Source organism: Ovis canadensis, chromosome 1, assembly GCF_042477335.2.
Source record: "Ovis canadensis isolate MfBH-ARS-UI-01 breed Bighorn chromosome 1, ARS-UI_OviCan_v2, whole genome shotgun sequence".
NCBI classification, from domain to species: domain Eukaryota; kingdom Metazoa; phylum Chordata; class Mammalia; order Artiodactyla; family Bovidae; genus Ovis; species Ovis canadensis.
The window spans coordinates 26,736,728-26,754,624 of NC_091245.1; the positions used below are offsets into that span (position 1 = coordinate 26,736,728).

The 17,897-nt window shown below is 41.3% G+C and overlaps 1 protein-coding gene across 10 annotated transcripts in view; it reads left to right on the forward strand.

Moving 5' to 3' along the window:
• Positions 1-479: 479 nt before the first annotated feature.
• Positions 480-17,897, forward strand: part of OSBPL9 (oxysterol binding protein like 9) — a 169,386-nt gene continuing 151,968 nt past the window's right edge. For 3 of the 10 annotated variants that reach the window (XM_069591297.1, XM_069591351.1, XM_069591390.1), the window contains exon 1: positions 552-681. Coding sequence is in view for 5 of the 10 variants with exons in the window: in XM_069591272.1 (XP_069447373.1) it covers positions 571-681 (111 nt within the window). In the remaining 5 variants the exon portion in view is untranslated. Of the gene's footprint in view, positions 682-15,907; positions 15,967-17,897 lie in introns of all 10 variants that reach the window. The other 7 variants (XM_069591272.1, XM_069591280.1, XM_069591251.1 and 4 more) reach the window with 5 other exon arrangements.

Sequence of the window (17,897 nt, forward strand, 5' to 3'; positions counted from 1 at the left end):
ATGAGTCAACTCTTCTCATGAGGTGGCCAGAGTACTGGAGTTTCAGCTTTAGCATCATTCCTTCCAAAGAAATCCCAGGGTTGATCTCCTTCAGAATGGACTGGCTGGATCTCCTTGCAGTCCAAGGGACTCTCAAGAGTCTTCTCCAACACAACAGTTCAAAAGCATCAATTCTTCGGCGCTCAGCCTTCTTCACAGTCCAACTCTCACATCCATACATGACCACAGGAAAAACCATAGCCTTGACTTAGACGGACCTTAGTCGGACCTTAGTCGGCAAAGTAATGGGCAGTAAAATTATCTATGTTAATAAGTAATCTTAACTTCAGTATTCATGCTTGAATTCTTCACATTTGGGGCACGGAGTCCTACACACAACAGACTCCCAAAGAAAATCGGTTTTTTGAGTTTTATAGCTGGAGGCGTGGGTCCCCGAGTCCACCAAGGCGGGAAGCAGTTGCTGGCCCCGCCCTAGGCCCGCCTCTGTCGGCGATGACCACGCCCACCGAATGTTGAAAGCCTTATAGGCGAGTGACGTCAGGCCGATTGTTGTCATTGGCGGCTCCCAAGATGGCGTCCATCATGGAAGGGCCGCTGAGTAAATGGACTAACGTAATGAAGGGCTGGCAGTACCGTTGGTTCGTGCTGGACTACAATGCAGGGCTGCTCTCCTACTACACAGTAAGTCCTTGGAGGCAAAGCCTCGGCTGCCTTGGGAGTCGCGATTCCTGGGTGGAGGTGGGGACCAGGCTTTTTGGTAGCCCGGTAGAGGTGGTTAGGATGGGGGTGCCGCCGTACGGGAGGGTTCCCTCGTAGGGGAGGGTTTTGCGCCCCGGATAGCCAATGAGGGTGAAAGAGATGCTCGCGCAGCCAATAAGTAGGCACCGGTTGTGTGATTTATGGGGTGGGGGCGAGCCTTGTTCCTTTCTTAGGGTCCGGTATTTGTTGGGGGGTAAACGGAGGCGCGTTGTAGGTAGGTAGATGGTTGTAGTCGTGGCTTGATGGGTTCGGTCTCGGGGTCTGTGCAGTTTCCACATGTTATCATGGACTTGACGGTGTCCCCCACCAGGCTCTGTAGACGGCCGCGCCCCTTAGCTTCCCTCCAGGGATTGAGGAGCGCTGGTTTCTTAGAGCAGTGGTCTGACGAGCTTGGCCAGGTCCTGAAGTGACTGGCCGTTGCTCAACCTGAAGGATTCTGAAATCCCTCCAGTCTGCCCAAGTTGAGTGTCTCTTTCACAGGATTCTCTTCCATTCAGCGAGGGGCGAGCGTAACCGACGCCTTAACTTTTGAGAGCGGAGGATTTCTTACACAGGAGTCTCTTGTTAGCGAAGAGAGACTGCGATGTCTCCTGAAAGTTATATTCTGGGAAGGGCTGAGTTAAGGGCTCCAGTGTCGTTAAACACAAATCAGTGACTGTGGGAAAGGTCCATGAATTGGTGAGAATCTTATGTTCTGACTCTGGCTCCACCCCCGACGCGTTAGAAATGAAAGGTGGGTGGAATTAGAGAAATTACTTCAAAGGTAGTGTCTCTGAATGGTGTCTAGTTAATAATAGCCAATGAGAGGGAGGAAGCCTCTTCAAACGACAAAACAGAATGTCCTGAAGGCTTTAGAAAATAATAGAAGACAGAAGAGAAAAAATTATGATTATGGGAGAAAGATTAATGTCAACGAGAGGAATGAGGACTAGTATTGATATTTTTTCGTTAATTTAAATATTTATTGAGCACCCACTACGTGTTAATTATTATTGCTTTAGGCTGGGTGTGTGTGGGTGTGTGTGCTCATGCGTGTGCATGTGAGCGAGAATCAGCAAAGTTCAAGATATTCACTATTCCTTTTCTCTGGAGCTTATAATAAGGTGGTTCCCTTGATTCTTTTTACTCACAATAACTGCAGAATAAAGTATTCATTATCCCCATTTTACAGTTTTGGAATCTGAGGCTCCGGGCTTTTCAGCGATTTGCTCAAGGTCACAGAGCTAGCAGTAAGCAGTGTTATCAGGAGTCTAAATAACCTGGCTTTCTTTTTCCTTTACACTTCACTTTCACTACAGGAATGAGAAAAATGCAATCTTTGAGTTACTAAAGACAAACCTACAGGAGTAAAAAGTAAAAGCTTGCACACCAACTTCCTTTCTTTACATAATTTAGAAGGGGGAAAAGACTAAACAAACCTGAATGAAATTTAAATACATTGTTCAAGATTAGTTAGCTATGAAAGAGAGACAAATGCACATTATATCCTGAAAACTCTGGAATTATGAAATCTCATAGTTCAGATAGATGAAGAGTAATAATAAGTTTCAGTAGAAGTGATAATCAGAAAATCCCATGGACCCTTTCCAGCCCATTCAAAGTAATTTCAGTGGCACTATGGAATGAAGTTACTCTACAGATCCCAAATTTGTGTGGGTCTGAATTTAGGGCCACACTGGAGGGGCCCCAAGCTGGGGTTCTTGGGAACTCCTCTCCCTGACAGAATCTTCTTTTTTTCCTGTTTTTCTCACTTTGGCATATCTTTTTTCTGCCTCCTTGCCCTTTTAGTTTCTGAGTATCTTGACAAATTTCTCCTTGTCTTTGGCTAAATATGGCTTTTAAAATTATGTTTCTTTCTTCTCCCTCCCATTACTTATCCTCCCTTCTGAGATTAAACTATGAAACATCCTTGCCAGTAGAAGGAGGTATCATATTTCTCACTAATGGATATTTAGAAATTTCTTTTTTTCCCGTGTTTTTTGGTGTCAAAGTATTTGTTTGCAGAGAAACAACAGAGAAATATTGTAAAATAAAATGATCTTGTGAAAATAAGATGATACTCAATGCCAAATTAAAGAAGGTCCAGTAAAGATGAGAAAAGGATAGGTATTCACTTAAAGAGAAAGTAGGAGACACGTTGAATATTGGCAGTGAATTCTGTACACTTCGACATTGTTTCATTACATTAGGATTTGGAAGGATGAAGGTACATCTTAATGATCTGCATGCGGCTGATAACTTGGAGCTGCATCTTCCAGGAAGATTATCTGAATAGTTGCACAGCATTTTAAGCAGAGCAGTAAATAGCAAGTCACTCTATTCCTTGTTTCCAAAATCACTTGCGCTCTGGTCTGGCTCTGTAGTTGGAGGTCTGTCTATTCTAGGGTGGCCATGAAAACCCTGAACGAAACTAGATTGACTTTGCTTTAGAGTTGGCCTATACCAAAAATTGATATTGAGATAATCTCAAGGTTTTGGAAAAGATCACGGGAATTGCTGTGAACTAAATAGTTTCACCCAAACCTCACCTTCACCTGGATCTTTTGGTCCTGGGCCCAGACCCTAATCTGTCCTCTGGGAATGAATAGTTTTTTTTATTTTACATTTCTTTTATTTTCATAGTATGTAAATTTTCAGTTCTTGAAAAACCATTTAGTAGATATTCTGTTTAATACAGGAACAGAGAAATTGATTACCTTCTTTAGAAAATAGATTTAGGCAACCTTTTCGGGTCACACTCCTGTCTTTTAATTATTAGAAACAGTGGTTTATTCAGGAAGCATTTATTTGGGACTTTTTAATAGGCACTTTATATATGGACTTCCCTCATAGCTCAGTTGGTAAAAGAATCTGCCTGGAATGTAGGAGACCCCCGTTTGATTCCTGGGTCAGGAAGATCTGCTGGAGAAGGGAAAGGTTACCCACTCCAGTATTCTGGCCTGAAGAATTCCATGGAGTGTATAGTCCATGAGGTTTCAAGTAGTCAGACACAACTGGGCGACTTTCATTTTCACTTTACTATATATATATATGCTGGAGATAAAAGCATGAAGGAGAGAGTCCCTTCTATCTAAGATCTCAAAATCTTGCAGAGTAGACACCTAAACATAATTTCAAAAAAGTATGATAAATTCTACAGTAGAAGTAAGAATAGACTGCTGTGGGAACATTGCCTAAAAAAGGCTAGAGAGACATTTGAGCCGAGACTTAAAGGTAGAAGAGAAGAAGGGCATTTCAGGCAGTGGGAAATATACACAAATTGGGAAACTTGAGAACATAAAGTCCATTAAGAAGATATTGAGAATTTCTGAGCTTCTTTTTTTTTTTTTTCTTGTTTTCTTTTTCTCTCTCTCTCTCTCTTTTTTTTTTTTTCTGTATTGGTTTTGCCATACATTGACATGAATCCACCACGGGTGTACATGCGTTCCCAAACATGAACCCCCCACCCACTTCCCTCCCCATAACATCTCTCTGGGTCATCACCGTGCACCAGCCCCAAGCATGCTGTATCCTGCGTCAGACATAGACTGGCGATTCGATTCTTACATGATAGTATACATGTTACAATGCCATTCTCCCAAATCATCCCACCCTCTCCCTCTCCCTCTGAGTCCAAAAGTCCGTTATACACATCTGTGTCTTTTTTGCTGTCTTGCATACAGGGTCGTCATTGCCATCTTCCTAAATTCCATATATATGTGTTAGTATACTGTATTGGTGTTTTTCTTTCTGGGTTACTTCACTCTGTATAATCGGCTCCAGTTTCATCCATCTCATCGGAACTGATTCAAATGTATTCCTTTTAATGGCTGAGTAATACTCCATTGTGTATATGTACCACAGCTTTCTTATCCATTCATCTGCTGATAAAGGCATGTAGGGAGATAACAGGAGATTGAATCCAGAAGGTATTTGGAGCCATAGGTCAGGCCTGGAGATGAAGATCTGTTAGATTATAGCATAGAATTTGTTAGTTGAATTTGAGGGTGAGCTGTACTATCTTCCTTGCGGCAGATGGGTTCTTTGTTGTTGCTGACGGGCTTTTCTCTAATTGTGGTGTGTGGGCTTCTCATTGTGGTGGCTTCTCTTGTTGTGTACACAGGCTGTAGGGCGCAAGGCCTTCAGTGGTTGTGCCACGTGAACTTAGTTGCCCCCCGGCATGTGGAATCTTAGTTTCTGGACCAGGTAGCAAACCAGTGTCCCCTGCATTGGCAGGCAGATTCTTAACCATCGGACCATCAGGGAAGTCCCCTGTGAGTTGAATATTTATTAATTGAGATACTCAGGGAGGGATAAGGATATAAATTTGGGAACACTGTGTAAACAGCTAACCATTTATGAGAATCATGATCACAGAGAAAGACAAGAAAGGAAAGAAAATTGAAGGAGATATAGATATGCGAGGAGTTGGAAGACTAGAAAGCAGGTGTTCATACCTTTTGATTATCAAATGTTTACTGAGTATGTACGATGTGCTAGGCACTATGCTGGGAAGACGGGTTAAAATGGTAAATAAGATGGGAATAGTCCATGTTCTCATGATGCCTAGAGTCTGCTGGGGTGTACATCAAGTAAGAGCTGTGATGGGGAAGAATAGGATGTTGGGAGGTACACAGGTGGGCAGCTTGCCTCTGTCTTGGAGTATCAGAAAAGATTTCTTTAAGAGGTAGGTTTGCTTTGACCTGAATGGTGAGTAGAGATTAGCCATGTAAGCAGAGAGGGAAAACTGCTTGAGATAGAGGGAATAGATGTTTTTGAAAGAGACAAGAGTAAGGAGCTTGTTAGTCCTGGAATTTAGGCTGTGAGGTGGGCAGTAGTGTGTGAGAGGGAGAGAGAAGCAGGGGCCAGATAATGAAAGACTTTCTTGGTAAACTGAGCTAAGGAATTTGAACTTTTCACTCAGGGCAGTGGAAAGTCACTTAAGTGTTGTAAGCACTTTTTGTTGTGGAAAAAACTTTCATAACACAAAATTTGTTTGAAACCTATACAAAGGATGATAGTAAAATGAATTCTTATTAATACTCCCAAAGCTCCTTCCTACCCCACTGGATTACTTTAAAGCACATCCCAAATCTCTCATTATTTCATTTGTGAATATTTTAATATGTTTTACAGTGTTTAATTTCCTTGATTTTTCTCAAACATCTGTCCCTCACCAGTTGGTTTATTTGAGTCAGAATTCCAAACAAGATCCACACGTAAGACTGAGTCTTTTTAACTCTGTAGGTCTTCCCTTCTTCTTTTTCTTTGCCATTCATTTGTTGAAGAAAGCAAATTATTCTGTAGATTTTCCACATTCTGGATTTTGCTGAGAGTATTCTTGTGGTGTATTTAAACATGTTCTTTATCCTCCATGTTTCCTATAAACTGATACTTAGAGCTAGAAGCTTAATCAAATTCAGCTTTTTCCCCCCACTTTGGGCAGGAATACTTTGTAGGTGGAACATATTACAAGTATTTCCACTTTCTGATAGTTTGCTTTACCCTACTTCATTTTTAGAAAAGACCTATTTAGTACCTGTTTTTGCTAACCAAAAGAAATCCAAAGAGGATTTTTGCTTTTTTGGAAAATACACAAAAAATGAAAATAGCATTCAGAGGTTTCTTTCTTTTTTGTTTTTTGCAGTGAGCTTCTATAGAATCAGTGAGTGCCCCAAGCAGCAAAAATGACACCAGTAAGTTCCTTCCCTGGGACCTATGGGCTTCCTAGGTGGCACTAGTGGTAAAGAACCCACCTGCCAATGCAGGAGACATAAGAGATGCAGGTTCGATCCCTGAGTTGGGAGGATCCCAAGGAGAAGGGTATGGCAACCCACTCCAGTATTCTTGTCTGGAGAATCCCATGGACAGAGGAGCCTGGAGGTCTGTAGGGTCACAGAGTCAGATGCAACTGAAGCGACTCAGCATGCATGCATGCTGGGAACTATTAATACATAGTAGCAAGCTGTTGTAGTTTTGAACTGTGTCTGTGAGCATCTTTACATTATCTCAGTTTATTTTGACTTCCCCAGTGGCTCAGATGGTAAAGCATCTGCCTACAACACGGGAGACCTGGGTTTGATCCCTGGGTTGGGAAGATCTCCTGGAGAAGGAAATGGCAACCCACTCCAGTATTCTTGCCTAGAAAATCCCATGGACGGAGGAGCCTGGTGGGCTACAGTCCATGGGGTCGCAAAGAGTCAGACACGACTGAGCGACATTTACTTTTTTGGAGAAGGAAATGGCAACCCACTCTAGTATTCTTGCCTGGAAAATCCCAGGGACAGAGGAGCCTGGTATGCTGTCGTCTATGGGGTTGCACAGAGTTGGACATGACTGAAGCGACTTAGCAGCAGTAGCAAGGTGTATACTAAGGCAATTGCATCATTGCTTTATGCCATTTTGGCTTAGGGAAGGTTATTTAGGAACAGGGGGAACCTGTACATCAAGTGGCCCATGATGTCTGGTTGTCTCTCTGTAATTTTTAAAATTAAACAATAGGTTCAGGTAAATTTTGTAGTTTTTAAAGAATACTTGGGTTATGGATAGTGAAGTCATATTGACAGGATTTCAGTGATTGGATGTGAGTGAAGGGGGAAGAGGAGTTTGATGAAATCCAGGTTTTTAGATTTAGTTGAGTGAATGATGATAGGGAAGATAAGTATAGGTTGGGTGGAGAACGGTAGTTGCTTTGGGGCATGTTGAAATTGAGGTAAAGATATTGCACAGTCTGGAACTTAAGAAAAAAATCTGGGCTACAGATAAATATTAGCTTTACACATATGGAGAGATGAGAGAGTGAATGAGTGGGAATAATAGAGAGCTTTAGATAGAACACTGAGAAACACCATTGGATTAGGTATCTATTGCTTTATAACAAATTGCCCATGATGATTTTAGCCACTTGAAACAATAAACATTTATTATCTGTGGCTCAGAACTTTGGGCTCAGGGTCTCTCATGAAGTTGCAGTCAAGACATTGGCTATGTCTGCAGTCATTTGAAAGACTTGACTGGAGCTTTAGGATTTGCTTCCAAGATGACTCACTCTCATGTCTGTTGACAGAAAGCCTTAGTCCTTACTGGCTCCTGGAAGATGGCCTCAGTTCCTCTCAGCTAACCTCTCTGTTGGGCTACATGAGTGTCATTGTGACAGGGCATCTATCTGGCTTCACCCAGAAGGAGTAATCCAAGGGAGAGCAAGGAGAAAGCTGAAGTGCCTATATGACCTGGTCTGAGAACATCACTTTTGCCTTCTTCTATTCATTAGAAATGAATCTTTACATTCAGTTCATGCTACAGGGGATGGGAATTTTAGGCATGGGAAAGAGAATTAGCCTCTACCTTTTGAAAGGAGTGTCAATTTATGGAGGGATTTTAAGCCATCACAATCGTTTCTAAGGGATTTGGGTAGAGAAAAGAGCCTGCACGGAAGAGTGAAAAGGGATAGTCAGAGATACCCAAGAAAAAACAGAATGTGGAGTCAAGGCAGGAACTGACTTGAATACTGTTGAGAGAATTGAATAGATGAAATCTTAAAAATACTCATTGGATTGATCAATTTGGATATCACTGATGCCCTGAAAAAAGAGAAGTTTCCATGGAGTCAGAAGTTTGGAAGTCAGAGTGATTTGAAGAGTAAATAGGAGGCAAGAAATAAAGAGGATGAGTGTAGATTGCTCAAGTTGTTTCAATATGAAAGAGGAACAAAGGAATATGGAACGGAGAGGAAAGAGTTTCTAAGGTAGGAGTATGCTTAAATGTTTTAGGGATGGGAAGCAGGGTACTTTTAAAGATGAGAGTAGAGTTAAGATTTAAGGAATGTAGTAAAGATTTAGATTAGTGGCCATGGGAACTGGAAAAGAATAACTAGGGTCACATTGAAATTAACCAGGTTGTAAGAGGAGCCTCTTGAGAAGCCTATATGCAAGTCAGGAAGCAACAGTTAGAACTGGACATGGAACAACAGACTGGTTCCAAATAGGAAAAGGAGTATGTCAAGGCTGTATATTGTCACCCTGCTTAATTAACTTAGAGTACATCATGAGAAATGCTGGGCTGGAAGAAGCACAAGCTGGAATCAAGATTGCCGGGAAAATATGAATAACCTCAGATATGCAGATGATACCACCCTTATGGAAGAAAGTGAAGAGGAACTAAAAAGCCTCTTGATGAAAGGGGAGAGTGAAAAAGTTGGTTTAAAGCTCAACATTCAGAAAACGAAGATCATGGCATCTGGTCCCATCACTTCATGGGAAATAGATGGGGAAACAGTGAAAACAGTGTCAGACTTTATTTTTTTGGGCTCCAAAATCACTGCAGATGGTGATTGCAGCCATGAAATTAAAAGACGCTTACTCCTTAGAAGGAAAGTTATGACCAACCTAGATAGCATATTCAAAAGTAGAGACATTACTTTGCCAACAAAGGTCCGTCTGTCTAGTCAAGGCTGTGGTTTTTCCAGTGGTCATGTATGGATGTGAGAGTTGGACTGTGAAGAAAGCTGAGCACCGAAGAATTGATGCTTTTGAACTGGGGTGTTGGAGAAGACTCTTGAGAGTTCCTTGGACTGCAAGGAACCAACCAGTCCATCCTAAAGGAGATCAGTCCTGGGTGTTCATTGGAAGGACTGATGCTAAAGCTGAAACTCCAGTACTTTGGCCACCTCATGAGAAGAGTTGACTGGTTGGAAAAGACCCTGATGCTGGGAGGGATTGGGGGCAGGAGGAGAAGGGAACGACCGAGGATGAGATGGCTGGATGGCATCACTGACTTGATGGTCATGAGTTTGAGTGAACTCCAGGAGTTGGTGATGGACAGGGAGGCCTGGCGTGCTGCAATTCATGGGGTCGCAAAGAGTCAGACATGACTGAGCAACTGAACTGAACTGAAGAGGAGCTAGTTGAGATTATAAAATATGATTTGTTTAGTCATAAAATGTAAGTATTTAACACTCTTTCTTGTTTTGTATTGTCTTTAGACATTTCAGAGAGAAAAGTTAGAAATAGTGAGTAAGTTGTCAGGGTCACTCAAGGTTTTCTTTAAAAGGAATCATTGGAGAAATGATGTGTTTTGCTGTTAACATGCTAGCTGGAAGAGACTCATAGCGACTTTGCATTTCAAAACCACTGGTAATCTAAATACATTTAAATATTACTTGACAGTCCTTAGCAATGTCTGGAAGGTGATAAAATCTCTCATCTGATTCTTGGATTTTAGGTTTTTGAAGAGCTTAAATATATGTATTTTTCTTGCAAAGATGTAAAAGAGGGAATCTCAGATTCTCTTAGAAATGTATCAGCACTCCTCCCATCAAGCATTTAAAAGTGAGTTTATACTTTTGTAAATAAACTTCTTGGTTATATCAAATATGTTTTTTATTAAGCTTACATCAGTTCAGTTCAGTTCAGTTCAGTCGCTCAGTCATGTCCGACTCTTTGCGACCCCATGAATCACAGCACGCCAGGCCTCCCTTTCCATCACCAACTCCCGGAGTTCACTCAGACTCACGTCCATCGAGTCAGTGATGCCATCCAGCCATCTCATCCTTGGTCATCCCCTTCTCCTCCTGCCCCTAATCCCTCCCAGCATCAGAGTCTTTTCCAATGAGTCAGCTCTTCGCATGAGGTGGCCAAAGTACTGGAGCTTCAGCTTTAGCATCATTCCTTCCAAAGAAATCCCAGGGTTGATCTCCTTCAGAATGGACTGGTTGGATCTCCTTACAGTCCAAGGGACTCTCAAGAGTCTTCTCCAATACCACAGTTCAAAAGCATCAATTCTTCGGCGCTTAGCCTTCTTCACAGTCCAACTTTCACATCCGTACATGACCACAGGAAAAACCATAGCCTTGACTAGATGGACCTTAGTCGGCAAAGTAATGTCTCTGCTTTTGAATATGGTATCTAGGTTGATCATAACTTTTCTTCCAAGGAGTAAGCGTCTTTTAATTTCATGGCTGCAGTCACCATCTGCAGTGATTTTGGAGACCAGAAAAATAAAGTCTGACACTGTTTCCACTGTTTCCCCATCTATTTCCCATGAAGTGATGGGACCAGATGCTATGATCTTCGTTTTCTGAATGTTGAGCTTTAAGCCAACTTTTTCACTCTCGTCTTTCACTTTCATCAAGAGGCTTTTTAGTTCCTCTTCACTTTCTGCCATAAGGGTGGTGTCATCTGCATATCTGAGGTTATTGATATTTCTCCCGGCAACCTTGATTCCAGGTTGTGTTTCTTCCAGTCCAGCGTTTCTCATGATGTACTATGCATAGTAGTTAAATAAGCAGGGTGACAATATACAGCCTTGATATACTCCTTTTCCTATTTGGAACCAGTCTGTTGTTCCATGTCCAGTTCTAACTGTTGCTTTTTGATCTGCATACAGATTTCTCAAGAGGCAGGTCAGGTGGTCTGGTATTCCCATCTCTTTCAGAATTTTCCAGTTTATTGTGATCCACACAGTCAAAGGCTTTGGCATAGTCAATAAAGCAGAAATAGATGTTTTTCTGGAACTCTCTTGCTTTTTCCATGATCCAGCGGATGTTGGCAATTTGCTCTCTGGTTCCTCTGCCTTTTCTAAAACCGGCTTGAACATCAGGGAGTTCACGGTTCACGTATTGCTGAAGCCTGGCTTGGAGAGTTTTGAGCATTACTTTACTAGCGTGTGAGATGAGTGCAATTGTGCTGTAGTTTGAGCATTCTTTTGTGTTGCCTTTCTTTGGAATTGAAATGAAAACTGACCTTTTCCAGTCCTGTGGCCACTGCTGAGTTTTCCAAACTTGCTGGCATGTTGAGTGCAGCACTTTCACAGCATCATCTTTCAGGATTTGAAACAGCTCAACTGGAATTCCATCACCTCCACTAGCTTTGTTCGTAGTGATGCTTTCTAAGGCCCACTTGACTTCACATTCCAAGATGTCTGGCTCTAGATTAGTGATCACATCATCATGATTATCTGGGTCATGAAGATATTTTTGTACAGTTCTTCTGTGTATTCTTGCCACCTCTTCTTAATATCTTCTGCTTCTGTTAGGTCCATACCATTTCTGTCCTTTATCGAGCCCATCTTTGCATGAAATGGTCCCTTGATATCTCTAATTTTCTTGAAGAGATCTCTAGTCTTTCCCATTCTGTTGTGTTCCTCTATTTCTTTGCATTGATCACCGAAGAAGACTTTCTTTTCTCTTCTTGGTATTCTCTGGAACTCTGCATTCAGATGCTTATATCTTTGCTTTTCTCCTTTGCTCTTTGCCTCTCTTCTTTTCACAGCTAGTTGTAAGGCCTCCCCAGACAGCCATTTTGCTTTTTTGCATTTCTTTTCCATGGGGATGGTCTCGATCCCTGTCTCCTGTACAATGTCACGAACCTCACTCCATAGTTCATCAGGCACTCTATCTATCAGATCTAGGCCCTTAAATCTGTTTCTCACTTCCACTGTATAATCATAAGGGATTTGATTTAGGTCATACCTGAATGGTCTAGAGGTTTTCCCTACTTTCTTCAATTTAAGTCTGAATTTGGCAATAAGGAGTTCACGATCTGAGCCGCAGTCAGCTCCTGGTCTTGTTTTTGTTGACTGTATAGAGCTTCTCCATCTTTGGCTGCAAACAATATAATCAGTCTGATTTCAGTGTTGACCATCTGGTGATGTCCATGTGTAGAGTCTTCTCTTGTGTTGTTGGAAGAGGGTGTTTGCTATGACCAGTGCATTTTCTTGGCAAAACTCTATTAGCCTTTGCCCTGTTTCATTCCGCATTCCAAGGCCAAATTTGCCTGTTACTCCAGGTGTTTCTTGACTTCCTACTTTTGCATTCCAGTCCCCTATAATGAAAAGGACATCTTTTTTTGGTGTTAGTTCTAAAAGATCTTGTAGGTCTTCATAAAACCGTTCAACTCAAGTTTCTTCAGCGTTACTGGTTGGGGCATAGACTTGGATAACTGTGATATTGAATGGTTTGCCTTGGAGACGAACAGAGATCATTCTGTAGTTTTTGAGATTGCATCCAAGTACTGCATTTCGAACTCTTTTGTTGACCATGATGGCTACTCCATTTCTTCTGAGGGATTCCTGCCCGCAGTAGTAGATGTAATGGTCATCTGAGTTAAATTCACCCATTCCAGTCCATTTTAGTTCGCTGATTCCTAAAAAGTCAATGTTTACCCTTGCCATCTCTTGTTTGACCGCTTCCAATTTGCCTTGATTCGTGGACCTGACATTCCAGGTTCCTATGCAATATTGCTCTTTACAGCATCGGATCTTGCTTCTATCACCAGTCATATCCACAACTGGGTATTGTTTTTGCTTTGGCTCCATCCCTTCATTCTTTCTGGAGTTATTTCTTCACTGATCTCCAGTAACATACTGGGCACCTACTGACCTGGGGAGTTCCTCTTTTGGTATCCTATCATTTTGCCTTTTCATACTGTTCATGGGGTTCTCAAGGCAAGAATACTGAAGTGGCTTGCCGTTCCCTTCTCCAGTGGACCACATTCTGTCAGGCCTCTCCACCATGACCCACCTGTCTTGGGTTGCAGTGAAGGCATGGCTTGGTTTCATTGAGTTAGACAAGGCTGTGGTCCTAGTGTGATAAGATTGACTAGTTTTCTGTGAATATGGTTTCAGTGTGTCTGCCCTCTGATGCCCTCTTGCAACACCTACCATCTTACTTGGGTTTCTCTTACTTGGTGTGGGGTATCTCTTCACGGCTGCTCCAGCAAAGCACAGCCCCTGCTCCTTACCTTGGACGAGGGGTATCTCCTTACTGCCACCGTTCCTGACCTTCAACGTGGCATAGCTCCTCTAGGCCCTCCTGTGCTGCGCAGCCACCTGCTCCTTCCGGCCGCTGGCCCTAGCCTCCGGTGTGGGTGGCTCCTCCCAGCTGTTGCCCATGGCCTTGGGCTCCTGGTGGCTCCTCAAGGTCACCGCCCCTGGCCTTGGGCGCGAGGTGGCTTCTGCTGGCCGCCCCTGATCTCGGACGCGGGGTGTCTCCTCCCCGCCGCCACTAACCTCGGACACGGAGTGGCTCCTCTCGGCCGCCGCCCCTGACCTCGGATGCAGGGTAGCTCCTAATAATCCAAATTAATAAAATAGCTTTAGAATTGCAAAAGGAACACAAGAAAAATTGTACCTAATCTAAATGCCCTGAAAAGAATTATGTGGACATTTTATGTCTTGTGGTTTCCTTGAATACCCTAGTCAGCCTTAGTTTTTCTCTTTTTTGATTTTGTTTTGTTTGGCTGCGCTGTGCGTGGCGTGTGGGATCTTAGTTCTCCAACCAGGGATGGAACCTGCACCCTCTAAAGTGTAAAGTGTGGCATTTTAACCACTGGACCGCTAGGGAAGTCTCTATTGTATTCTTTATCTGTACAGCAAGCTTGTAAACTCCTTGGTAGTACTACTAGCATTATAATTTTCAAGCCCTGTAAATATAGTACATCATTCTCATAGTGAATGGAATGTCCAAGGCCCTTTAAACTAAGAAATGTGATGTAGAAGGTTGTTTTGGAATCATTGCAGAATATACTGATAGTAAATGTGTTTATGGTTTATGTAAAACCTGATTAAGCTTATATTAATAACAGTGGCTTTTGTTTTAATCATCCTTACCCTGTAGAACTGTGTGGGATCTTTTGGTTAGTGTGTTACATCAGACAAGCAGTCAGTTCTTGCTTTATTGCAGGCAGTTTTGTTGATGATAGTAATTTGTACAAGGATAGAAAGTAGAGCTATTCTTAAATATGCTACTCTTATATGTGGCAGTTGTCGTAGGATTAGATTTTCAACTAGTTATATAATGCCAGTCAAAGCTAGCTAGAGCAATGCTCAAGAGATTTAGATTAAGGACCTACTTCCTTTTACTGCTTATAGAGAAAAACAAATGGACAGCTGAGTCTTTTTCTTCTCATTTACTGTATTGTAAAGGATAATCATCTTAGACTAATTTAAACTTGAAAAAAACTTTACTTTTTTTGTGAAAGTTAAGTTTACATGATACATGAAATCATATAAATAAAATCATATTTGGGGAAAGTATTTTGAGGTATTCCAAATTATTTTTTTCCCATTCACATGACAAAGATTATTATGAATGTTAATATTCTGATTCCTGGAGTTTTTTCACATTGCGCCTTCATGCTAAGATTGTCTACTTGTTTAATTGAATTTATTTTATTTTATCATTACTCTTATGGCACAGGTGGATAAATGAAATATTGGATGAATATTTGGTTTGTCATTCTGGCAGCTGTCTCTAGTCTCTTGATCGTCCTCTTTCCTCGTCTCTCATAGATGATACCATGCTTCCCAGAGACAATAGAGTTCATTTGGTGGGAACACTCTCAACTCCTTGTACTGCCACCTATTGGTGTAACTATTTTCCTGTCTCTCCTTCCCTGCGTCCTCCCTGTCATAATGGAAGAAATAATCCTTGGGTGGGCTTTCCTGGTGGCTCAGTGCTAAATAATCCCCCTGCCAGTGCAAGAGATGCAGGTTCAGTCCCTGGGTTTAGAAGATCCCCTGGAGAAGGAAATGACAACCCAATGTAGTATTTTTGCCTGGGAAATCCCATGGACAGAGGAGCCTGCCAAGCTACAGTACATGGGTTGCAAAAAAAAGTTGGACACAACTTAGCAATTAAATAACAATACCAATCCTTGGGTGTTCTGGATTCCATCTACTGGCAAATTTTTAGAGAATCTCAGTCTATAGGTTTTTCTCCTTTTTCTGCTTTCTCCTTCCTCTTGCCCATTGTCTTCTTTCTTTCTATGTACAGACTTTTGTTGTTTAAGAATATTTATTTTGCAACATAACAACTAAACATCATAGTTGTAACAATTTCATATGAAGAATTTTAATACATTTTGGGATTGCCTGTTGCTTTTTATTTTTTTGGTACAATTAGTTTTGAAATTGGAAAATGTAAGCCCTTCAGCTTTGTTCTTTCTCAAGATTGTTTTGGCTATTCTGGGTTCATTGAATCTCTGTATGAATTTTAGGATATACTGACTTTTTCATTAACAAATAAACTTGGGCAGTATCTCTCTTAAGTTGAAAAACATCTGTGCTAATTCTTTTTTTTTTTTTTTTTTTTTTTTTTTTTTTAGAAATTAAGTCTTTATTGAATTTGTACAATATTGCTTATGTTGTTTATGTCCTGGTTTCTTGGCCATAGGGCATATGGGATCTTGGCTCCCCGACCAGGGATCGAACCTACACCCTCTGCATTGGAAGGTGAGGTGTTAACCACTGGACCAGCAGGGAAGTCCCCATCTGTGCTAATTCTATGTCCCCCTGGAAAAACCATCTTCACCTCTCTTCTTCAAGTTAGATAAACCTATTGAAAGAGTCTTCTACATTGTCTGTCTTTATTCATGCATTTACTGTACAGCAATCTGTTTTTACCTCCAAATTTCACTGAATATCCTAGCAAAAGTCTCCATTGAAAGCTTTGTTGCTGAACCCAATGGGTGCTTTTAACTTTTCATTTTAATAGCACTGTCTCTGCAGAATTTGACATTATTACCTTTTGTTTTAAATTTCAAAAAGATAGTTTCATTGCTCTTGAAGAGATGCAATATATTCTTAATTTTTAAAAAATTGAAAAAGTATATAAGATAGAAGCAAAGTACTACCTGAAATCCTACTATCTGTGTTTTGGAGAATAGCTTTCCTAACAACTCTTTATGCTTAAATACACCTTTATGTATATTTTATACAAATAGAATCATTATATATATAATATTCTACAACCCAGAAGCATTTTATTAAAAAATTTTCTATATGATTTGTTGTACCATTTTGTATTGTATTTCTTCAAGTAGCAAAATGAGCAAAGGATATCATTTTTCCTTCATCCTTATTTAATGAGATCTCAGTCATCTGGCTTTGGGAGATTAAGATTCCTATGCTGTCTGTGATCCAGGAAGACAATGTACAATAATCTGTATTATTTCCCATAGTTCTGCTCAGTGTACTTGATTAAGGGCAGTTCAAAAACCCACCCACAAACAGAAGACTCCACTTCTTAATGAGGGAGTGACAAAGTTCTAGAAGAGCTTGTAGGATGAGAAATACTATTATAGGCCATTTTTGGAAAATGCAGTGTGCCATAAGCCTCTACTATATTAATCATTGTTGTAGGTATTTTCTAGTATTGTCAAATATATCACTTTGTTAAGCCTCATAACCTCTTCCATTTTTCCTTGCTACCACTATAGCATATAAACCACCTGGGTCTGGTGCAAAAACTTCCTAAGTGTTCTCTTTTTTTCCTTTTTGCTCTCTAAAGTCCATTTTCTATCAGTAGCCCAAGTGATCTTTTAAAAAAAGGAAAAAGGAAGATCATGTTTTTCCCCCTGCTTAAAATTCTCTAGTGACTATAGGGAAAAAAAATTCAAGCTCTTTACTATGACTTACCGCCTTGTAAGCACCGAAGAATTGATGCTTTTGAACTGTGGCGTTGGAGAAGACTCTTGAGAGTCCCTTGGACTGCAAGGAGATCCAACCAGTCCATCCTAAAGGAGATCAGTCCTGAGTGTTCATTGGAGGGACTGATGTTGAGGCTGAAACTCCAATACTTTGGCTACCTCATGCGAAGAGCTGACTCATTTGAAAAGACCCTGGTGCTGGGAATGATTGAGGGTAGTAGGAGAAGGGGACAACAGAGGATGAGATGGTTGGATGGCATCACCGACTCAATGGACATGAGCTTGGGTAAACTCCGGGAGTTGGTGATGGACAGGGAGGCCTGGCGTGCTACGGTCCATGGGATCGCAGAGTCGGATGCAACTGAGCGACTGAACTGAATTGAACTGATGGCCTTGTGCTCTTTCTCCACTTAACTTTCTACAGTAAACCTTTTGCTCACCATTATATTCACTGTAGCTTTTTTTTTTCCCCTGTTCTTGGACCTCTCAAGCTTGTTCCTATCTCAGGGTCTTTGTGTATATTTTTTGGCTTCTTGGACTGATACTGTCCCATGGCTGTAGCATGCCTGATTTCCTTCTTGTTATGCAGGTCTTCATTTAGGCATCACTGCTCAGAGAAGCCTTTCCTTAACAACCTGTCTAAAGTACACCTCACAGTCAGTCACTAGCACTAGCACACTGGTCTTTTTTTTTTTTTACTTGGTGGTTTAGAATATAAGCTTATTTTATTTTATT